Below are 24,956 nucleotides of genomic sequence, written 5' to 3'. Positions count from 1 at the left end.
AACCCTAAAGCTAAAAATGGGAGCTATGGGACACAAGAACTTTATCTATGCAGATTCACCAAAACACAACACATCACAAGTGTTGTAAAAGTTTTTATTTAATCTCAGCGTTGTAAATTTGACCACGTTTGGCTACACAAATGCATATCCTCAAATTGTGTTAGCTGACATCATTAAATGCACAAAAACAGACAAATGGGTCTCCACCTTTCACTAACCTGTATGGACTCTAGTTCACTATTGACTTAATCTCCCAGTAATACACTGGAAGACTGCAGATAAACTAGCACATACATACAATTATGGGAGTTTTGTTAAAACAATTTTTTGTTAAATGAACGTAGGCTTTCCTTGTTCTTTCAATTGTCTGTGTGTTCATTTACAAACTCTAAAATGCAAAAGCAATTTCAGCTAAAATCCTCCGTTTAAAACCCATAATGTAATGGGTTAAAAAAGAGCTGTTTTCAACATAAGACGTGGAGTTAAGAATCATTCTACAAATTTTCTCTATCTCACAATCATGAGGTAATCAGACTGACTCCTTTGGGAAATAAATACTTTCAGGGTTGTAACTTCCGATGACAAATATGAGTATTTTGAATGCTGAAAAGATGTGCACTTCAAAAAGGTACAAAAATACTGACACTCACAAACACAAAGTGCCCTCATGCGTACAAAAGTTTAAAACTATATTTGGCTCTAAAGCATGGAAGGCCCTGAATATAATGCAGTGTGGACAGTCTTCTACACTGATGCATACATGAAACCATGAGAAGCTCTCTGACAAAAGCATCCCAGTCCTCCTCTTGCTGTATGAATATAAATCTGTAGGTTCAGCCACATTCCTACAACATACAGTGATTCTTAAAAATAAGATTCTGCATCCTTATCCTGTTGCAAAACATACACAACTCCCACTGGGTGCTACTCAGCATTACATGACACCACAGGAACATACAGTACATACACAATAGCGGTGACACTCATAAGTTTCCTATTTTCCATCTCCATTTGGTTTATCAGCTCTCCAAAGCAGCAAAATGACAGTAAATGCATATATATATATATATATACATATATATATATATATATATATATGTATATATAAGTGAAAATAGATGGTTTCACAGTGTAGGCCACAACAGTCTCAAATAAAGATTTTAGCAATAATGCAGCTTGGAGTCTTTGTTAACAGAGTGAAGAGCAACCTGATGAAAACAATATCCTACCTGACTTATGGACTGAAACATATTTCCAGTCCTCCTACTTCATCTTTAATCTTTTTTTCTTCTTCAGCTTAACCCCTTCAGTTAAGTGTATAACTGATTTTTAAACACTGAAATTGCAGATAATCAATACAATGACAGCAACAGATATCACTCCCAAATCCTTCACACATCTGCTGCAGTTTTTTAGGGTCTTAACAATCAAGTTCAAGGCGTAGCAGAGAGAATAACATTCCTTCAGTCAGTGATTACATGACACAAACAATACATATCTTGTGATAAAATGTAATTACCTGCCTGATTCAGTGTTGTGAGAGGCAACCAGTTGGTGCCAGTTAAAGATTCAATTTAAAGCTGTTTTGCGAAACACTTGTGACACACCGTGACAAAGTTGAATTCCCTGCTTTTCCAACATCAGCACCAAGACATTCTCTACCATTTAGCCCCCCAACTTTAACATACAAATCCTATTCAGATGCACTGAAAAGATTCAGTTGTTCAATGTCCTTTAGTTTTTCTAACATCTGGAAAGAGAGGAGTTTCACAGAGCCTCATACAGTCACACCAACGACAAATGAAGAGCTGCAGCATGAGGCTTCTGTCTCTCCTCAGCGGTGTCTTTGATCTCTGGTCCTTTCTGAGGAGGAGCAACGCCATCTCTCTCCAACACAGTTGGTGACCTGCAGCAGACTAACATTAGTGAATGTATGTTTATTTTCATATTCACCTTTTGATGTTTTATTACCTGACTTGGTGGAAAATTTCTCAGGACAAAATGTGAACAAAGAGGATGGCCAGGCCGATGTTGAGCAGGATAACCATGCAGATCATTATCGTGTTTGGGCCCTTGAAAAGAAAGGAAGATGTGTGGTATGAGAACAGTAAATTCAGTGAAACACTAAGACACTAAGACTATAGATATACTGTTATAGATATACACCATCTGAATAACTGGAGGTCTGTACAACTTACTACATAAAGGAATGGCTGCATACATGTTGTCCCCACCAACCGGTCACATTAAAATTTGCATCCATGTAATGCAGGAAAGGAATGAAGTGTATTTTTTGCCAAAGTTATCACTATATTGGCATGTAAGCACACACTGTCTTCACTTTTATAGAGCCTGAACTTCTGTTTCTGCAAAAACATTTCATCAATTTTGGACTACCAGAGGAGCAGCAGGCCTCCTTTTGTGGTTGTCATTGGTTATATGTGTTAATTTCAACCCTAACTCGATTAAACATGCTTTGTAAGGTGTCCTCTGACAATCAAATTCCCCAATCTGTGAGTTATTGAATCCAAATGTATATTTATCCCAAATATGAAAAAAAAAAAAAAAAACATTTCTGATATATCACCTACACAAGAATAGGATGACCTGAAAATGTGACGCTTAAAGTCCTACACCACTCTCATATCCGTCTACCACTTATGCTAGCAAATGCAAGCAAGGAATGGTGGCTAGTTTGTGAATTGGACATTTGTGCCTGAAATTCCTTCCAAGCAAGAGATATTAGCTTACCATAGCATAAAGACTATAAATGGAGGAAAAAACTAATTAATGGACATTTTATTATCTTGTTTGTGAGCTTTAAATGTGCAAGTAGGTTGCATTTGTTAGCTTTAGGCACAGTAATGGTGGCTGCTTCCTCCTGTTTCTCACCTGTCCTTCAAGCTAAGCTAACAGTCTCCTTTAGTTTACAGCTTCCCATAAATGGACAGACACAACAGAGATATCAAGCTTCCCATCAAACTTTCAACTAGAAAACAAATATTCCTCGAAATGCCAGTCTATTACTTAAATCTCCTTGTAACAAGGGGCCACGGCCATCACCTGAAGATATAGAAAGATATGACAAGCTCATGTAGGACAACAGGAGGATAGTGTTTCTCTTATATCTGTTTATGAAATACGGAGCTATTAGAACACAATGTTAGCTCAGCGTAGCTTAGTATGACCAGAAATGCAGGAAACAGCTCATTAATCCACATTTTATATCTTGTTTGAGCCATTTTTAGATGCACAAATATTTCCAGTCTTCATGCTATGGTAACTTTCTCCAATAGTTCCAGCTTCCTATTAAATGGATGAACACAACAGGCGTTGACCTTCTCATTGAACTGTTAGCTAGGAAACAAATAAGCCCTTTTCTCGTCCGACTGTTGTTTCAGTCCTTTGTTATTCTAAATAACTTCAAAATAAAAGTGTCTATTTATTTTATCATGTACAGTTGTAACTGGTTCAATCTTTACTCTAAATGGTGACAAAGTGTCCTGATATGAAAGAGTGTTTTTATCTGAATGTAAGTCAGATATAGGACAGTTTATCGGTACTTGACTTTGACATTCATGATGTAATAACTGTCCCTCTACTCATGTAATGTGAAGCAGTCCAACAAGTCGTGCAAGTACAGTTGCTTTTTAATGTTGCATTTAGGTGTTGTAGTGATTTCGACTAAATGCTAACACCAGCATGCTGTTAGTAGGATTTATTCTCTGGGGGTCACGGAAAAAAAAAATAGAAAATGAACTGCCAGTTGTTTGTATGTTTACTGCATTACCTCCGGCTCCAAAGACTCTGTCATCTCACTGCTTGGACTTGACAACATGGTCTTAAGTCTGGCTTCTGCTTTGGGATCAACCTTCAGGGCTGCTTTGGCAATTACAGCTTTGGCTTCCACTTGCTTTGGCACTGTTTTGGATTCAAGATTGGGTGCAGGTTTTGGTGATGGAGCGGGGCTGGCCTGCCTCCTTAGCAATGGCTTTGTCTCTGCTTTGCTGGCCGGCCTGCTCGCCTCCCTGGACTCCACTTTGTTCTCAGAGATGGACGGAGCTCGATCGTTGACTGATGGCGCTCTTTCTGCTTTTACCTCTTTGGCTTTAGGCTCGGGGGTTACAGCTTTAGAGGGCACTTTAGAGGTGGGGCGCGGTGCTTCTTCTTCATCTGGCAAGATGAGGCTATTCCTTACAGGGGTTGGGGCGGCTGGAGTGACATCTGGAGCTTTTACATCAGAGTCAAACTTCTGCAGCGGCTTGATCTCCAGGTCAGAGCCCTGCTCATTCTTATTGCTGTGACGGCTAGGAGTGCGAGAGGGGCCACGACTGCTTGGGGCCCCTCCTCCATCAGGTGCTGCCGAGGTGGCAGCAGAAACTGAGGTTGAAGGGGTAGTGGGGCGACTACTAGGCTTGCTGTTGGCTTTAGTGCTGCCCTTAGTACCACTCCCTTTGCTGGTTTTGTCGTCATTCCAGCTTCCTGGACTGAGGAGTTTGGGCTCTTCTTTGGAGATGATGCCTGGGCTGGGGGAAGGGGTGCGACCTGGAGATGAGCCAAGCATGAGGCTGTCCAGTTCATTCATGAGCGGGCTGTCAGGAGGTGTGGGCAGGGGCTCCTCTTCAGCTAGCAGCGGCTCATGCATGACAGTGTCTGTGTTCTCACTGCCCTCCACGGCGTCCAGTAACACTCTCTTCTTCAGATACTCTGGACCTGAAAGACCAGTTCAATCAGTACAATAGAATTTTTCTTGAATTTTAAAATGATCATTAATAATACTATCAAAACAGGAAAGATGACAAATATTCTGGTGTACGTTTTAATTTGGATGAGTTTTTTGAACTCACCGCTAGCATTTCCGCTTTTTCGCATTAACCACACCCACTTCAAATTTCTGACCAATCACAGAATAGTAACCAGACACCACATGAGAAAAAAGTTCTGCCCGGCTGATGTGTCAAGCTGCACGAACTCCCAAACGAGGGCTGCGAGAACAGAATGATGTAATTTGTTCTCGCAGGCCGAGGAGCGAGAACAAACTCCTCGGTTCTCACGGAGTATGTAACAGCCTTAAAGCTAAGTTGTTTTGGAATATTTGACTTTTCTCTAACAACTCTAAATTCATACATCTTGGTCATACTTACATCCAAGACACATCAAAATTTAATTAATTCATGTATATTAATGTGATAAATATCTTTCTGCTGTTACCATCTTTATCATCTCTCTGTTACAGTATATTCTTAAATTTTGTTATTGTCAGTTAATATAATGGACTAATATCAACTGGGATAGGCTCCAGCCCCCCGCCCACGCGACCCTTCACAGGACAAGTGGTTACAGAAGATGAATGAATGAATGAATAATCTCCCCATATTTTATTTAGTTTACGTCCGCAGCTTGGCTTTGGCCCTTTTTGTTCTTATTGACTACAACTGACTCACGACTTAAAAACACATATCTCTGTGGTTGCCAAATAGTGAATTTATTGACTATTTATGGTTGCAGATGAATATCCATTAGCTGATGCTGAGTATTACTAGAGGTGTTAAATCAACAACAAGATTTATTAGTCGTGTTTCTTCAGATGACTACAATATTTTTATGAGATTTGCAGAAATAAGAAAAACACAGCTCATCTTTAAAATTGTGAGACTAAATATTATTTTTTTTTGTTTAGTTTTCTATCAGTAAAAGTGAAATAGATGGTCCTCGATCAGAGCTCTTTCATGGAAGAAAGCATGCCATACCATGGGCACACCTTGTCCGTTAGTCAGTGTTAGTTGGAGAGATGGACCACATCTGACTTTCTGATTTCTTTAAGCTCTCTATCTGACAGAAGCGCAGGAGGCTTCTAAATGATTCCTTTGCTTTTGCACCCGTGTGTGTGTGTCAACAGTCCCGCAATGAAACTGATATGATCCCTTCGACCCAATAAGATGTTCCTGTTTTAGACGCTCAAATGCAGCTATCCTTGTGGTGAGCCTCAGCTGAAGGATCTGCTAGCACAAGCTGTAAGTACATGGGGAATGTAATTAATGTTGTACCATCTTTGCTCCAGCTGTATGAAAAGACATTGATTTGTGTCCACAAAAATGCACAGGGGAGGAGGATTTTGTCGGCGCAGTTTGTGTATTTTATGGTGCATTCAAGTCACTAGAGAAAGACAGGTGAATAGGAACCTTTTTCAGACCCTTTTTCATGGCAGACATTCATGGAACTGAGCCATAATTAATATACCTGTGCTTCTGAGAACAGTCAAGATGAAAAAGGTCTCTTCAAACAAACTTTGAGTAGATCACAGGTGAAAATAAATATATGAATATATCCAAACCTGTGTTACATTAGCTTTAGATAACATTGTGACTGTGATGCTCTGAAGTTGGAGATGGGGAGCTGACGCGCACTGACCTGGCTGGTAGAAAGAAGGGGACAGCTCCTTGGCCACCAGTCTGGCAATGCTGGACTCACTGTTGGAGGCCTGAGCCGCCTGTTCGGCTGCATCTGACTTGGCCTTCGCATGGGTCGTCCTGCAGTGGACAGATGCAACACAATCAGTGGGAACAGCAATGATTGAAATGTCTTCTTTCATCTGATTCTGTGAAATGAGATGAGTGCAGTTTCCAGAATCATTCTTGTCAGGAGGAAAGTGATTAATAAGATTTAAACTGACCCACAGGACTGAATGAAGATATTTCACTAATGAAATAGTGAGTTTAGATCAGAGCTTGTCACCCGCATAATTATAAACCCAAGAAAACTTTGCTGGCCGTGTGATAGACTGGCGACCTGTCCAGGGTGTACCCTACCTCTCGCCCAAGCTGGGATAGGCTCCAGCCCCCCCGTGAAGGCTCCAGATGAATGAATGAATGAATGAATGAATGAATGAAAACTTTGATGGAGAATTCTGTTATGGTTTGAGTTTTTGTCTTATGTATGTTATGGTTTGAGTTGTCTTATGTTCATATAGTTTGTGGCCGTGTTTAGGTTTTCCTTTTTTTTTCTCTCCAGTAGTGCAGCTGGTGGCTCGGGGGCGTGGTTGACTCACTTTTTCTTAGGCTCACAGCAGAGCACACCTGAGTTCTATCTTGCAATCACCACTCCATAAAAGCCTGGTTCACCCTCCACACCATTGTCGGATGATTTCATTTTCAAGCTACGTCAGTGTCCTTAACGTCTGCCAGCCTCCAGTCACCACTGCCTGCAGTGCACCACTACAATTTCTTTATTGAAACAATTTCAATGAAAGAAAACTAACAAATTTTAGACTGATTCCTAAATCATCCACTACAAAACATGGATTTTACTTTTATATCTTTTATCCTTCTGCATGTGATGAATGATTGGGTTATATCCTAGTGAATGTTTTGACCTTTCTAATCAATCAAAGCTAGAACCCCGACTATGACGTTTTAGACATGGAATTACAGCAGTGTAAGCGTGACCAAAAATACCACAGCACATGTTGAAATGAAGGCCAGCGGTGGGAGGCTGCTGGTCATACGGCTCATTAGCAGGTGTCCTTTTCTGCCTTTGGACAGTGACGGAAATAAATTATGCTTTTATCACCCTCAGCGAGACAATGAGTTACTGCTGGCCAGCTACTGGGTCCGTCATCACACAGTGCAGCGCTACATTTGTACATTAGAAGATGTTCACATTCACATGACTGATGAATGGTACAGGAAATAGTCTGCTCATATAACTCATGTGTGTAGACAAGTCTCTGCAATTGGTCTTGCGGTCTGATTTTGTCAAGTTGTTTAGATTTCTTCTTCCTGTATGTGTTAAATTGCACCTTGAGGAACAAATAATGTATTTTGACTTTAAAGTTTAAGTGAATAAAAGTAGGGCAGCAAATAAGTGCAATTTGCCTTCTTCTTCATCTTCTTGTTGGTGTTGGTGTTCCCCCACCACCACCTCTACTCCTTCATATTGCTATCTCTTCTTTTAAATTCCATTAGGCAAATGCTAACTATGATAACATGCAGATGTTCAGCAGGTATTATGTGTGCATGTTAACTATGTTAGTTGAGCTTGTTAGCATGCTTGTATTTGCTCTAGAACCACTTTGTAGCTGCGTGTGTGTACAGGAATATAAAAATGCAAGTATTTTGTCATAGATGAAAAGACACATTATCACCAATGATTTATTCTGAGCTGAAATGACCGATGAGCCTCATTTTACATCCATACATCAAAATCTTGTTGAGACACTTCCTTACCAACCTCATGAGTGAAGCAAAGGTAAATGTTAGGATGTATATCTGTACAAAAGTTCAGTAGTAGAGATATTTCAGTCTGGATTAATGAGCTGGACCAAACCACGGATTATCTAGAAAACCTGTCAATAGAAAGCAGAGAGTTCAAAGCTGCCGTTCATCTCACTGTGAGAATTACTGATTGTGATTAGTCTGTGGATACTTAACATACTGTAACTTTACACTGAGCTCAAAATAGTTCCACGGTCCACTTTAAGACTCAGTGGAGAAGGTGCTTCCCTCTGGAACAATTAGAGACTTGTCAGGTTCCCTGATTGATATATATGAGCTCCACCTGTCCACACAGAGTCGGCACCTCCTCTCACAGAACTTCTACAGCTTTCACCAACATTATTCATTAAAAATAGCTTTATTGTAATGGGCGCCAAAACAATGATACATTTTCTGACTAAACCATTCCCTGCATATAAAACATATTTATTTATTTTTTTTACATTTTTCTTTTTGTCAGCAAAGCTTAAAAACATCCCAACCAGGGTAAAAAGTTAGTTTTTAATAAACCTTACTAAAACACGGTCTAATAGTTTATTTATTGACTATTTTCTGTGTGTAATAATATTCTGTATTTTGGAAAAATAAACCACAGAATTAGCTTTAAGGACCAAATTACCACTGCAACTGATTACTTCTAATAAGCAGATTTGCCTGATTTGGTCCCTTTTCGCTTTCCAAAAGAGAAAGGTGTGTTTACTCGCTGACAAGATGGCAGCCAGTCAGTTCTGCTGGGTGAACGGCCAGTTGGTGGGTGGAGGAAAAAATATGTCGACAGATGGCTGCTTCCACCGCGCAGCTCACTCGTACCACTGTGTATCTGGTTCTTCAGTGGAATAAATAGAGCTTCATTTCAGAGGGAGGCAGGAGTTTGTGGCGCTGTTGAGCAGTATTGCTTTAACCTCACACATGTTTCTATTATCTTGTTCAGTTCCTTTATGTCAGTGAGGATAGCTAAATACAGAAAACAACAGTTTAACAGCCCCACAGATGATATCCTTCAAAACAATCATAAAAAAGTTTCAACAAAAACTAGGGTGCTTTAGTATTAGTACTCATCAGGCTGCAGAGTAGCCCTTCAGAGAGTGTTGTATCTTATATTTGCATTATTAGTTGTACTGCTACAGTACTGTTTACAGTTTATGTATTTTAACTGGTCGAGGAGGCTCTAATACAAAATCATAAACTGTTTTTCAGTCCAGTCTGTAAATGAATCATATTCTATTAAGTGCTTATTTAGTTACTTAGTGAAATCTTTTATTTAGCAAATGTCATGGTCGAATGTAGTTAAGTAAAAGTACACATTTTCCTACTAGGTAGGTAAAATAACAGAAAATACAATAATTACAACATTGGTGCCTTCCATTGCAATCCAATAGCAGCTCTGTCAAAAATCTGTGCCTTTACATTTAGTTTTGTTGACATTGTCAGAAAGGTGATGTTGTATATCAGAGTGTTCCTAATATCTTCCCCTCCGCCGCCAAATTAAGTGGAAAACCTGTTGTGTTGGATGGCAATAGATTGCACAGTTGTTGCTAATAAAGTGCTAAATGTGCACTACATATGGCAGAATTGATCCCAGCATTAAAATAGATAGAGGTAGCAGCCTGCTGAGGGCGTCAGTCAGTATCAGTTTCTTATGGCAAGCCATCATAAATCTCTCAGTGCCACAAAGGTGCTGAAACCATGAGCAGTGCAAACATCAAATGTGCTTAAGAGCGTTACCTCATAAATTACCAGTCAAATAAACAAAAGGTAGTAGATGCTGCATTAGTGCCTATCATTAGCTAAATTAAAAGGCAAAGGAATCAGAGCAGCTGAGCAGTGTTTCCCTAAAGGAAATCTATATTTGTTTAAGGACAACCGTGTAACAATATATCTCCTCTGTGGTCTCAGTTGCTAAAACTGGCTAGCACAGCATAGCTAATGATGTCCATCCATAACTGAATGGATGGTGTGACATCTCACCTGCAGAGAATAGTCTGGTACATCTATGCATTTGATTGCATGAAACAATTATTTCATGAGTTGTTTTTATCAATATTCTATTTATTTATTGAGTATGAAAGATGTGACAGGAATGTTTCAATAGTTTTATAGCTGAAAAACCAACAGAATTAATTGAGTAAATGAACAGGTATAAGAGTACATTTAAATTAATTTTTACTATCAATATCAATCGCAAGGATTTAAAAACAATGGTGGCTTTTGGTCCACTGGCTAAAAATATGATTCAGTCCTATTAACTATGAATCAAGAAATATATACTGTACTGATTACTTACTGATTCAACTATTTGTTTTTTCGAGGCAGTGAAAACAACACTGACATAGTATGCTTTCTTCAAAAAATATGAGTCCTGTAGTATCCTGTAATGTCTCTGCTTTGGTATCCAGCAACTTGTGGGGATCCAGCAAGGTCATGGGGAACCCCAGGTTAAGACATATGTATGCTATCCTCCCAGTTCGAACTAGTGAACTCTGTTATGGGGGGTTTGTGTACTATATTTAATGCAGTGGAGAGCCCTCTAAGGTATAAAAGGGTTTATGGATGTTATATACCAAAGAGTAGCCATCTGTGGGTCCCATTTCTCTTTTTTTTTTTTAAATTGGGCATGCTTGTTGTCCTCACGGTGCGCCCTTAGCAGCAACTCCTGAGTCTGTTCCTCCTGTCGGCCCCATTGTTTTTTCCCCGTTGGTTCAGTGTGTGTCTTCAAACATAACTCATGAGCTTGTGTTACCACATGGGAAGTTTGAACACTAAATGCTTGGCATTCAAGTCAGCTGGAAGTCCTGAAAACACAGTTGCTAGGCAACTATTGACATCTAGAAGCTAAAGAGGCTAACAGTTTAGCAAGCCAATGGCCGGTTAATTAATGTAGGAAATTCAAAGAGGTTGGTGAGATAATATTAATAAAATGAATGCTATATGGCTGAAATACAATATAAAAAGTTACATTCTCCTCCACCATTTCTATAAAACTCAACAAACACGTCACAACTTCTGAGGTGTGAATCCTACAAAAGGGGGCTGTTCATACGGACTCTTGTGTAAACAGTAAACATGACTCCATTTGAAAGCAACATATGTGTCAATCTAGACGTGGCACAGTTTTCCTGCTCCTGGCTAAGCCACCTGCATACCTGAGGCTCATCTACTCATGCTACTAATCCTCCAAACAGTACACTCTTAAGTGTTGACTCAGAGTTGGCTGATTTTTAAATGTTTTTAAATCTTATCTTCCAGCTCCAAGTCTGCTTTGCTCCTCATCTTGAGTATGTTTGCAAACAGCCTCATTTCCAATTTGTTTCCAATTTATAAGTTTTATTGCATTCAAAAACCTGTCCTGTCTCCAGGTCCTCTAGAAAGCCATTTCAAAAGGGTCAAATATCTGTTTTTTTGCTGAAAACATCTTCCTGCTGCCTCTAAATGAGATAGACTAAACCCATTAAAGCTGCCGCCTGTGATATCAAAAACGATGAGCTGAAATGCCCTAAAACACTTCATAAAAGAGAAACCTCTTTCACGTCATACAGCCATGATCCACCATATGATTTGTTCTTTGTCATCTGTATATTGGAGAGTGGATAAAGGTTCTAGAGATAAGACACTAGAAGTACTGGCTGTGTCAGATCTTCTCATGTCTCCTTCATTTGTAATACAACAAAAGAATCCAGGTCTAAATTTGTGGCCTCTTCAGTCATCTAACTGCTACAGTCTGTCTTGGTCTTTCACTGTTTCTCTGCGACTTAAAATGACATTTGACACTGTGACCTAAATACCCTTTATGCTAGTGGGCTTTAAGGGCAGCCTTGAGGAGACACTCGTTGAACTTGGAGTGCTGAGACGTCAGCTGTAGGAAGACACACTAAGCTTATGAGATCACATAAATAGATATAACCTAAAGCTTTATGTGTGCCCTGCGGCAATGTAAAAGCACTGACTAAAGTACGTCCAAGTGTTTTGGCCGCTTTGTAATAGTCTGTTTCATGTCCCGCTGCGGTCATCCTGGAGCCTGCTGATGGCCAGAGATATTCTATCATTCTGGCATGTGCCACTGGATCTTTGTGGAGGGTCCTATTCATCTGTGCAGCAACAGTGTGTGTGTGTGTGTGCGTGTTTGGATGTGTGCATGAGGGTGAATGGGTGATTTAATTTCTATAAAAAGATGACTACATTTTTAAATATAATTAAATCCCATTGCCAAAATGCACATAAATTAAGTGCTAATTGAAACCTCATTATTGCAACATTTCTGAGAGGTCACATCACAAGGAGCAACTATAGAGATCTCAGCAATGTCTCTAATTACTAATTTATTTTCTCTTTGACATTATTTCTCACTAAACAAGAGCATCAGAAAAAACTGTCTGCAAATAGTCCTGAGCTGAGCCGAGCTGAACTTTGTTTACAAATGTTGCGACCCGCTCATTGCTCACCAACACAAAATGCTGCTATCAGCAGTACTGGATGTAATCCAAGCTCCACAACTAAAGCTAGGTGTGGTACATATATACACTAACCCTTTATACCCAAGCACTTGCTTATGAGCTGTGTCATATTTATATCCATGGAACCATTTGACACCACTGCTGACGCAAGATGGACGGAGATCTGTGATCACTGTGAACGGTTGGTAGCTAGCTCACAGTCGCTGAGAGAAAACCACAAGCAGACCGCTGTTTACAAGCTGGACAAGGACTTGCTTTTCCTAAACAAGTCAGGGGTGAGGGAAGTAATCGAGTGAGGCAGGTGTTCAGACATTAAGAAAGCTGCCATTAAGCATGAGAAAACACCGTGTGTGTCTGTGACTAGGCAGGAAAGACGGTGTCTGAAAGCAAGGGGGAGGGAGAAAATCAGCTGTTGCATTCCCCTGTGATTGTGATACAGCAAGAGTGCGCCTGTCCATATTTAGTCAGGGCTCCTCTGTGACCACAGGGCCCCCTGTGTGTGCGTCATTTACACCCTGTCCTGCCACACAGGTCCACGTACAGACGCCCAGCTGCCAGACCACGCAACAGAACAATGTCCACAGAGTGTCTGAATGCCAGCAAACACTTTACCCAACTGGACTTGAAGAGGTCTAGTGTCCTATGCAGAGCGCAGGTTGTACATGTATTTTTAACCCTCGACTTCATTGCCAAGGGATCATAGCGTGAGGAGACCACTGCCAGGAACAGATGTGTCATGTCTCCTCTGCTTATATAATAATGGATTTTAGTTTAATGTTCAGGACAGCAGGAGAGCAGCAGAAGTTTTGAAAAAATACCCATCAAACAATATATATAAAAAAAACAGATCCCAGAATCCTACAAGTACAGGTGTATTAATGCCATCTAAACAAGTAAAAAGAAGGTTCTGTTACTGGATCTGTGTAACTGTTCAGACGAGATAGGGTTCAGACTCTTTCAAAGGCTCCTCAGTCACTGGCCACGTTTATATGGACATTCTTTCTTCAGCTAGACAGAAATCATTCAGAGATTCCAACTTAACTGTTTACATGTGCGCTAAATAAAATTATCTTATGAGATGTATGTGTTTATATGCCGCAAAACATCAATTGGAACAGAGCTTTTTGACGTTCTGCCCACTTTCTGTTGGAAATATAACAGAGGAACAAGTTCTTTCCCTTTCTTGTCAACACTGAATTCACTTGGATTATCACTTTTGGTCATCTTTTAAAAAAAACACCTTGAACAACTGGTTGTTTTTGCCACCCCCATGTTTTTGTCCCTGCCGGAAACTCGGGTGAACAGATGACCAAAGGTTTAAACCACCCCCTGCAATCTGGCTGAAAATTCTGTCAGTCTGTTCTGATTGAGGTGGTTACATGGGGTATTTTGTTCAGATTATTAGTGGAATACTAGTGTCCATGTACTACCCAGTGCTCAGTCATGTCAGTCATGATTTGAGACCAGTGGCACACTGGTAACAAGCTATTACACTTACCTACAGTATTTACCAATTAGCCAACACTGCCATTTTTCGTACTGTCCAAATTCACTTCCTATTTATCATGCTATAAAGTTCCCATATGCATTTAAGTTGATAAACAGTTTTTATTTGTACTTATGAGTAAATGTACTTAGCTACATCCCACCCTGGCCTTCCAGCGTTCAGAGTTTTGTTGTGTTTGTAAAGCCCACCGAGGTGTTTGCCGAACTGTTAGCTTCCATTTTCAGCTCTGTCCAGTCGTGTTGTAGATGATCTTAAAGCACTGACACAATGAATAACTCTTATATACTGCTTATGCGTGCAGTTCAATATTTAGATTTCAGTCTGCTGGGACGGGGGTCTGCAGTCTGTCAGTGCTGTAAACACTGAGCTTATTTCAGCTCCTGAAGACGACGGTGGACAAAAACACCACCGCCTTGTATGGTCACAGACAAACTGAAGGTTGATGTGTGCAAGTATAAATAATACAATAGCCCTCTCAGGTTATTTGAATTCATTCAAAATGCTTGGTGATTGGAGAGAGGTCTTAACAAATAGATGGATTCTGTTTTAGCTTAGCTTAGCATAAAGACTGGAAACAGATGGAAACAGACAGCCTGTCACTGCCCAGAAGTAACAAAATACTCCTACCAGCACATCTGAAGCTCATGAATTAACACATTTCATTGTATTAGCTTTATATAAATAAACAAGGTGCACAATGACTATTGATGCTGAACCAGGAAGCTATGTAGGAAGTTGTATACTCCAGGAAGTCATTATCTGGCATAGTGGTTTCTCTATTTTCAGGCTTTATGTAATGCTAAGCTAACAAACAGCTCGCTGCAGATTTAAATTTACTATTTACTGTTCAGACAGTAAATATTACACAACTACTATACCTTTAAGGTTCACACTGAGTGCTAAATGCCAAAATAAACACATCTGTGTTTTAAGTCCATTGCTATTCACGTGATAACCCACGACTTCTGTGCTAGGCTTGCTACCAACCATGTATGAAGTACCCTGATGACACAACAGTGGTAGGTCTCATCTGGGACAACAATGACCTGGTATGTAGAGAGAAGGTGAAATGATTAGTCGACTGGTGTAAAACTAATATCTTGATTCTTATCATGGAATTCAGGAGAAACAAGCCCAGTCACGCAGCACTCTGCATCAAAAACATGGCTGTGGGATCTTTCAAATGCACTAAGTTCCCGAGGGAGAAGATAACACTGCATCGCTTGTAAAGCGACCACAGCAGCGTTTACACTTTTAGCGCCAGATGAGGGGAGCACATCTCCCCCCTCCTATCCACTTTCTACAAAAGCACCATAGACAGCATATTAACAAACTGTATCTCTGTCTGGTTTGGCAGCTGCAGTGCCACAGACAAGGGGTCAGTGCAGAGTGTGGTGAGGACAGCAGAAAAGATCATAGGGCATCACACTTTCTCATTGGAACATTGAACAAAAACGCTGCCTGTCCAGAGCCCCCAACATCATCTGAGACCACTGTCCCTGCTAACCCCCTCCAACATCCACTTACATACACACCACCACTACTCTGCTGTCCCCTGGACTGTGGTGTGTATGCTGAAGGACACAAAAACATAAAATGTGCAATAGAATCAATCAAATCAAATCAAATATGCAGAATACTTACATTATTTTACTGTGTTTTCTTTTGCATCTGTGTATAGTTGCTGTTTTGAGTCAATGGAGCTGTCCTGATGTTTTTTAAATTATTAATAAGAATAAATTTGATAGCCATGTAGGACATGAAACTCTCACCTCCAAACACTGCTCTAAAATCAGACTGACGTTTACAGTGATGAGCTTTCCTTACCAACACACATGACTCGTTCGTTACAGCATCTAAGTCCACACATGCTTTTTACATTTTAACACCAGGTGCAGCAATGCTGTAGGAACCATAGGAACTCAACAGGGAATCATTTTTGAGAAGTCGTGTCTGGGGTCGACGGTGGCGAGCTGTAAACTGATATTGTGACACTGTTCACTCTAGTGAACTAGACTGTAGCTTTTGTAAGAACAGTCATTCAACCACAGGAACTGAAGAGGTAAGTATTAGATGTTGAAACATTTTGAATAGAGATAAGGTTTGTTATACTCTGAAAAACCTTGAACGACTCCAGCTGTCAAAGCAATTGCTGGAAAACATACTGAACACTTAACTTGCTGAGTGTTAGAGAATAATTTCACTTGCCTATAGATAGTTTGTGTAGTTAATAGTCAATCCATCTGTGTCATAGTGACTTTCTGTTAGATTACTGCTGGGGTCAGTTATCCGCCCTATTTTCTCTCTGAGGAACATGCCAAGGCCATGGTCCCTCTTTGGCGTCTTCAATCTCACTCTCTGGCTGTCTACAGACACAGTTGTAGAGTTAGATGATAACGCCCTCCGTCACTGGATGACACTTTGTATTTCCTAGCTGGTGTGAATCCTTATCTTCATGTTTATGTACTATAGCCAATTGGATGTTAACATATCTCCCCTTTGCTGCCTAGGCCCACCTTTCTAGTATAAGAATCTGAGCTTTACTGTTTGACCCTTAGAATTGAGGTGGACTCATGCACTTATGTTGTGATGACGAATCTTCTGTTCTCCTCGATTGAGCCTAAATAAACTTCTTCAGCATAAGACATACAGGACTCTGGTACTTCTTCTTCTTCATTGGCATCACCACAAATTCCACCCTAACACCGAGAAAATTGATTATATGTCAGTTAGGGAGTTTTATCGGTGTTTCAGCTAAATGTACAGGGAACTGTCTTTTAGTTTGTCTTTTAGTTAAAACTTCTTACTTGCTTTATGTCTGAGAGTCAGATGACAAAATTAATATAATGTGTACAGACATTATATTAATGGCTGCAGCCAAAAGTTTGCTAGCTTAGCATAGCATAAAGACAGGTTATGTATTGGACAGAAGAGAGCTGGAGCACTCTCCAGCTGGAGTACTACATAACACCACAAATACATGCAGTTATTGGTTCACCTCAGCCAGCCTGAACTTTCCCCATGCAGTACATGTGTGTGGGGAAAGTTGATCTGGAGGAGCTCTGCTTTATGAGGTGATGGACATAGGAGTAATGGCAACGTAGTCATACATGTCATCTGAGCACAGCGGCGTCTCTGATTGGTTGTCGGACTATCCAGTTGCGCTCAGAAGTATATTTTTCTTTGCATGGGTGGAAACACGCCCCCATAGACTCATATTCTTGTATGTAGTGAATATGGCTATGCCACACTAGGTTGACGGTTGTACAAATAAAACAAAAAAGATGAAATGTTTGTGAGCTTTAAACATGCTTGTAGAAGGAATTTCCTTGAATAAAGCAAAACCAAGTATCCTCCTGTTTCCAGCCTTTTTGCTAAGCTAAGCTAACGACTGTAGCAACCCTAGAAAAATGATATGATAAATGAGCGCATGAATTTTGCACTAAGAAAGAGTTTAATTCAAAACTATAGAAACACAAACAACATATACAAAAGATCAAAATTTAATGACGTGCCTATATTTCAGCGCCATGCGGCCCAAACTGATTTCTTTGGAGAGATTAGTCTCTGTTGGCATTCAAAAACAAATCTTTTCCCGCAATGTCAACAGCTTAATCCCCTGGAAGTCAAAGTCTGATATCACTGTCCAATCCTTTTAGTAGCATGGACAAATTCCTATTATAAACAATGAGCTATGAGAGAGGTTTCATCAACACATATCAACTTTTTAAATCTGTTCCTCTGGTGACTGTCTGATGCGTCTTCTGTGCTGATGGACTGTCCTCCAGACATGTGTAAAATAAAACTTTCAGATCTGTTAAAGAAGATTCTTCTTCTCCTAACACTGAAGAAGATGAAATAAGCTGTCAGGTATTCAAACACCCTCAACTCAGAGCGGAAGTGCTACAAACATTAGTCCATTCTTGGTGCTTGAAAATGCCGAACACACTGCCAGTTCAGGCAGACAGATCCCACAGAGAGTGAGCTAGCAGATTCTTTTTGGATGATGCAATCGTTGCACAAACTGAGAACTTAGAGAGCAATTTCATCGTATGGTGATTTTAGTGAAATCTAGTATGACTAAAATGATATCACTGATGATTTATTATCACTGATAATACAGTGTTGAAGAAACAGAATATTTCTTTATTGTGTTTTCTATTAGCCAGGGTCATTAAGAGAATTCAATTAAAAGATGGTAGTTTGAAACTTCATGCTCAAACCTTTGAATAAACCTACCCGCACCTACATAAACTTTACACCTCTTAAACACCCAGTGTCTTTTAATAACACTTACTGCCGTTCAGGAGGTATTTCTACAATCCTCAAAGACTATTTTGAGAATCCACATGAATAAGTACCTTGTCTGCTGAACTGCTTTTACCACGTTTCAATTATACTGTATTTCATACCCTCACAGTTTGTTCTGTATGAACACATGAAAAAACAAATCAACAGCAAAACTTTTACTTTTTAACTCAAAGTGGTCTATTGTTATGCGTAACAAACAGAATAGTTTTGTCCAGCATATAAGTAGGGGATCCAGGAAATACCTCCAAAACAGACGTAAGAGGTGTTTTCTGGTTATGTTCAAGACCACTGGATATGTTATACTTTTGGAAAACATAAACCTTCAGCTCTGAGACTAAACTGGACCCATACAGTATTGCTCACAATAGAACAAACACGTTACGTGGACTCATCTCTATCCTGTGCCTTCCTCTTCTTACCTGGAAGCAGCAATCTCGGCCTTCTGCTTGCCGATGGCTGCAGCCCTCTGAGCACCCTCCACTGCCCGCTCCACCTTCTGCTTGATCTTGGTTCCCTTCAGTTGAATCACCCTCTTCTTCATGGCCTTCACCAGCATGTTGTTCATGTACTTGCCCTCTTCCTTCCCTCCCTCAGCGAACGTGGTGCAGCCGTAGCCGTGTCTCTGGTTGTTGAGCCACTCGCCCTCATACTTCAGCCCGCTGGACCTTTCACTTATTCCATATCCTGAGCGCTTGTCATTCTTCCACTCGCCCATGTAGACCTCTGTGGTGGTGGCGTCAATGTCGGCCTCCACTGGGGGGAAATCCTCAGCCCCGGCTAGGCTCTCGTCCCCAATGCTGATGGTGGAGTTGGTGTCGCTGGCGTTGGAGCTGAGAGCCGACTCTGTCCTTAGGAAGCTGATCTTGCTCTTCTGGCTGGACAGCGATGAGCTCGAGTCGGACTTCTTCAGCTTGCCCAGAAGGGAGCCCCTGCGGAACAGGCTCTTCTTCTTTGGTTTCACGGCTTCTGGGTCCACCTGGAGCGTGAGGGCGAAGCCTCCGCGTGACGGACCAAGCTGGGTAGGGGTGGCGACGGGTGTCTCTTCACCTGAGGCATTGGTGGTGGTGATGATGGGGATGTCTTGCTGGAGGACGGTGCCGTTGCTGTGCTCACTGCGAAGGGAGGTCAAGGAGGTGCGAAGAGGGGAGCGGACAACCGCTGCCATACCATAAGGGACACTCTGACGCACGCCATAGCCATGCCGCATCCCTCCAGTGAACTGACCCTGGAAAGTACCTGAAAGCATCAGGAAATAGGAAGTTACAGGGAGTAAGTCTAAGTTCCAGCTGCAGCTGATGGGAAGTCCACCCCTTTGGTCTGGACTGAAATCAACTGTCGGTTAGTGGATTTGAGTGGAAATTGGTAGAAACATTCATGCTCTCAAGAGGATGAACCCTAATGACTTTGGTGACCCCCTGACTTTTCTGAGCAATGTCAATTAGGGACATTTCAAGTTTTTCAAATTTATCTGAATGCCTGATCAGTGTTCCCTATTTTGTGGGGCACAAATGGTAGATAGAAGTTGTGCATTGAATAGACATAATTAATAAAGTACAATGGGAGCACAGCAGTATGTGGCTTTTTATTGGTCTGGTTATTTTTGTCTTTTGGTCCTGAAAAACTGTGCTTGGATGACAGATGGCATTCAGCCCCAGCTTGTTTTTAGTAGCCAACACAAAAAAATAAGGTGTTTAAAATGGTAAGCATGATCTTAGAGCCATGTTAGCATTGTCATTCTGAGCATGTTAGCTTGTTAGTATGTTAGCATGTTAGTCTGTTAGCGGTAGTGTCAAAGTCCAGGCTCACGGAGCTGCTAGCTTTTCCGTGGACTGCTCTTAAAACTAGCCATACTAGAATGTCACGGACATCTTTAGTGTGAAATGCCTCATTCATTAATACCCTCACTGACTAGTCATCTCAGGGTCTGTTCTCATGCTAAAATTGACGTGCGTGGATTACAGCGACAGCTAGGCCTCAGCCCGTGAGGCCAAGAGGGCATGAAGGCTATTATTAAATCCTGACATCTGGTGCTATCACATCCCCCACCACAGCTTCCAACAGATTACACTCAAAGCTGATGAGTCAGCTGTAAAGGAGGGAAACCACTGCTGTTGTACAGGTACAACAAATTTTATTTGTCTAACTTACTGAGTTTCATCCACACTGTCAAATGGAGAAAGAAGAAAGATCCAGCAGAAGCTTTCATAGAGTATGTAATGGTGACAAACATGAATTAAAACATGAATGCACTGGAGTCTTTGTAGCCTTGTTTGAGATAACTTCACTGTGTGTGAACCTGGAATATTGTGATGTTGATATATTTTTATTGATGTGTAAGGTTAATAGTGGCTTTGACTTCACCAGCTACAATATAAGAGCGCTGCATTCATACTTATCGATACTATATAAATTATATCTCTGAGATGAATCATTCTACAGTACAACTGCACAATTTAATACTTTTTTTTAATTCATTTATAGCAGTTTTAATTTGTTAAGATTTTAGTATTTAATAAAAGAAGAAGAGGAAAGAGCTTGGTCCCAACACTTGACGGTGGTGTACTTTAACAAAATGGAAACATTCCTGTGGGATTTGGTTTCCAACAAGCTCGTGACTGACAGCAGCAGGGAGGTATTTTCTTCTGGTTACACAGACATCATAAAAGAGTGAGGGGATCATCAGGCTGCTCTGATTTTTACTCACTGGAATTGGACCACATGCCACAGTTGACAGGAAGCGTTTGGTAGTAATGTTGCATAATTTAAGAAACAGTTTGTGCTACTTCATACTGCATCTGTTTGACTCCAAGTTTGATAGATATAGTTACTAGTTATGTTGCAGAAAACATAAAGTGAACAAGTGAAATATTTTATAGATTATTTTTTTTAAAAGCACATAGATAGCTTAATAAGCTCAGTATTGCCTAGTTGCAACATTTATCGCTAAATAATTCAGTAATAATAACATCACAATGATATTACAGAAAGAGGAAGGACCAACTTTTAAAACTCATAAATTAAAAAAAAAAAAACTAAGTGCTGAACTAGCACTTGTAACAGAGTAATACTCATTAGCATCTGTCGTTATGTCTGATGAAGTAAAGTATCTGATTACTTTGTTCATCTGGTGATGAAGTATTTAAGTACTTTAAGTACAAATTTAAGAAACCTGAGATAGTATATTATTTATATTTAATATAGATTATATTATTATTTAGTCCTTCTACCTCGAGTGCAATCACCTGAAAGCAGGAGTTACTTTACACATTTTTATTTTATGATAAATTCAGAAAATATGATGCAATTTTATTAATTAAACAATCAAACTGAATGCAAGAAAGTAAAATACCTCTTATTCACTAATGTATCACTTATAACAATAACAGTAATAACAGTAAAATTGTATTTTTTTCTGTTACTTATGATACATTTTACTAATCATATTTCTGTACTTTTCCCTAACTGTCTCTTTAATGCAAGACTTTTTCTCTCAGTTGGATGTTTTAATATATTGGATCTTTTACTTTTGCAAGGTATTTGACTTTCCCTCCTCCTGCAGCTTTAAAGTGCATCTACTTTTTTGTTGTTGTAAATTGTTGTACAGGTCTGAGGTGAGGCATTTTTCTATTGCACTATACTTTTAGTCCACAGTTGATTTGGTAACCAGGTTAATTTCATATTTATTAATATAATTATTAATTATAAATAATAGACACAAAACATATTGTAATGAAGTAAAATATAATGTTTAGATTTTAGACAGATTAAACTGCAAATAAGGTAGTACAATTATCCCCACATTTACTAGTGATCAGTATTCAAGCCTTGTGACCCAACAATAGAAAACTACATAAGAAGTAAAGCACTTCTGGGATTTCTGTGAGTATTTTCTGTGACTCTCACCTCCATCAGCATACGTTTCTGTCCCGTACCCATCCTGAAGTCCATTATTCCACGTTCCTTCGTACTTTGCTCCACTGCCAACACTGATCCGGATGCCATACCTCCCTTTGAAGCCATGAGTCCATTCCCCTTTGTAAATCCAGTGTCCTTTGGTCTCTACTCCGAGACCATGACGCTTCCCCTGCGACCAGTACCCCTCGTAGGTGTTCCCGCTGGGCCAGGTGTAGACTCCCACCACCTCGAAGCCGTAGTTCCAGGAGCCCGAGAACTCGCCCTGGCCCTTGGGTCCGGTGCAGATGCCATGGCCGTGGGCTTTGCCCCCCTCCCAGCCTCCGCAATAAGCTCCGCCGTCATCAAACTCAAAGCGACCTCCACTCATGCCTTACGCAGCCCCGGAATACGCACCGATTAGAAAGTAAATCTCTTTTTGTCTGTTACCTGGCTAAAGATAAAAGCTCCGTCAGTCTCACTTTACCTTCACCTGACATCAAAACTGACTGCAGATATCCTTGGTGCTGAACTTGTGTGGCTCTCTTCTCTTGGAGTTTGGATGTCTGAGCGTGTCCATGAAGCTCCGGTGCGCACTTCTCACTTTATTTTCCTCCAAATGACTCCGCCGTCTTCTAGGACTCGTCGATTAATAAACTAATGAACTATCCACTACGGGTTGCCTCAAGTTAAAACTATGCTGTGTTACAAATTTGGAGCCAATTACCGGTTATTGGAGCGAATTGTGTCTGTATTTATGTCAAGCCAGGGATCTTACATGGCTTTGCAGGTGGCCACAGAGAAAAGCCCCTCTCCCCCTGTCCCTGCCACCCAGCTATCTCCTGACAGTCGCTGCTGTTGGAAATATTTTAGCAGACCTAACAAGGCGACCAATCCACGCACACACACCCTTCCAAAAATACAACCCAATCCTTACTCTGCTGCCTGCAAGGAGCCATGCCAGAGTCTTGCCACTTCGGGACTGGAAGTACATGCCATTCAGGACTCTGCTCTCCGCGCCCTGCACACATATAGTACACAGTTAATGCAGTTTGAACACAATTCGTCTCTAATAGGATGTTAAACTCGATGGAAGCGTGCACAAATCACAGTATTATCCTATTCATGCTGGCCTCTAGTGTCTGTGGTTCCCATTTAAGCAAACAGACGCAGAACAATGTTTCTATAACAGGAAATTGTGGCTGAGGTTATAATAACTTTATTTAACTGTATGTGAAGGCATATACAATATCTCTTCTTACATCACAAATCTGCAGTGTACGTTGTCATTTTCGTTAATACTGAATAGAGTTATAGTTATCTGGATGACTGCAGGAGTTTGATTGAAAATATTTATCAGTTGTGTGCTAACATGTCCACTTTAATTTACACTACAATTTAATTTAATGCTCGATCTGTGGAACTGTTTATTTTTCCTAACAGGAGACGCCGCTGTGGCCCTCTGCTGGACATATTTGGTAACTACAACAAACATTTGAACATTTCCTGAAGTGAACTCTGTCAAACATTTTTGAGGATTAATGGAAAAGTGGAAAACTCAGGTGTTTTTACTTCAGTAAAAATATCACCGTGTTAATAGAAATATTCAAATGCAAGACAAGAAGTCAGAGTGGGAATTACTTTCTTAAGCCACAAGGAGGAGTCCTGCAACAGATGTCCTCCCAGAGGCTGATCGCAATATCAAAGAGTCAGACTATTTTTCCCCATTCTGTGCTTTAGTGTCGTTGTTTTCTTTAAACAATATCTTTAGTTTCTCAACACAGTAGCACATGATTCCTCTCTTGCTGTAATGACTGCAGTAATAGGTTTAAATGCTAAATAAGTAAAGTATATATCAGACAAGCACAGCCCTCTAAATTAATATCATCTCATTAACTACAAATGTATGATAAAAACAACAACTCATTTTCCAACCTCATTATTTCATTGCTGCTTTGTGGGTACACTGAAGGCCTTTTATATGCATTGTGGGACAGGCCAAGTTGCCGGACAAACTGTGTGCAAGTAATAGAATTAGTGCTAATGGTTTTGGTCACTTCAGATATTGATTTTATTTATTATTTTCTGACTTGGTTGATTATTTTCTGTTCTATCTAAAACGAAGACAACAGAACATGTTGAAGGTAAGATAAGATAAGACCTGTGACACACTGGATTGGTACAAAATTAAGTGTGTACACTACAGTAAATAATAGTATGTTTTTGTAGGAACATGTGCAGCTGGTGCACACTTGAAACTCACATGAACAGGGTCATGACTTACTGAACCACCAGTCATGAAAAGAAGATACCACAGAGGTTAATCTGAATAACACTTCTATCTGCAGGTGAGTATGTGCTTGTTAACAGACACTTGTCATATGATTTTCAGGTGAAACGTCCTCAAGAAAATTCAACAAGTCCGGATGTCTTTATTCAGACTTTTAGATCTACCATGACTTGGATGACTGAGGATATGTACATATAGACATATATTCAGTTGTTTCTTCAAAAACCTTTGTA

General features: G+C 40.3%; 1 protein-coding gene across 1 annotated transcript; it reads right to left on the bottom strand.

The window, feature by feature from the left end:
• Nucleotides 1-1,770: 1,770 nt before the first annotated feature.
• Nucleotides 1,771-22,824, bottom strand: jph2 (junctophilin 2; the record flags this gene model as incomplete). Its single annotated transcript, XM_084553751.1, has 6 exons — nucleotides 1,771-1,906; nucleotides 1,972-2,072; nucleotides 3,791-4,713; nucleotides 6,412-6,530; nucleotides 18,962-19,778; nucleotides 22,446-22,824. 5 exons carry the CDS (start codon nucleotides 22,822-22,824, stop codon nucleotides 1,992-1,994), a joined length of 2,319 nt encoding a protein of 772 aa, XP_084409877.1. The 3' UTR covers nucleotides 1,771-1,906; nucleotides 1,972-1,991.
• Nucleotides 22,825-24,956: the final 2,132 nt, after the last annotated feature.

Source organism: Chelon labrosus, assembly GCF_963514085.1.
Source record: "Chelon labrosus genome assembly, chromosome: 10".
NCBI lineage: Eukaryota > Metazoa > Chordata > Actinopteri > Mugiliformes > Mugilidae > Chelon > Chelon labrosus.
This window is presented reverse-complemented; position numbering and strand designations above follow the sequence as displayed.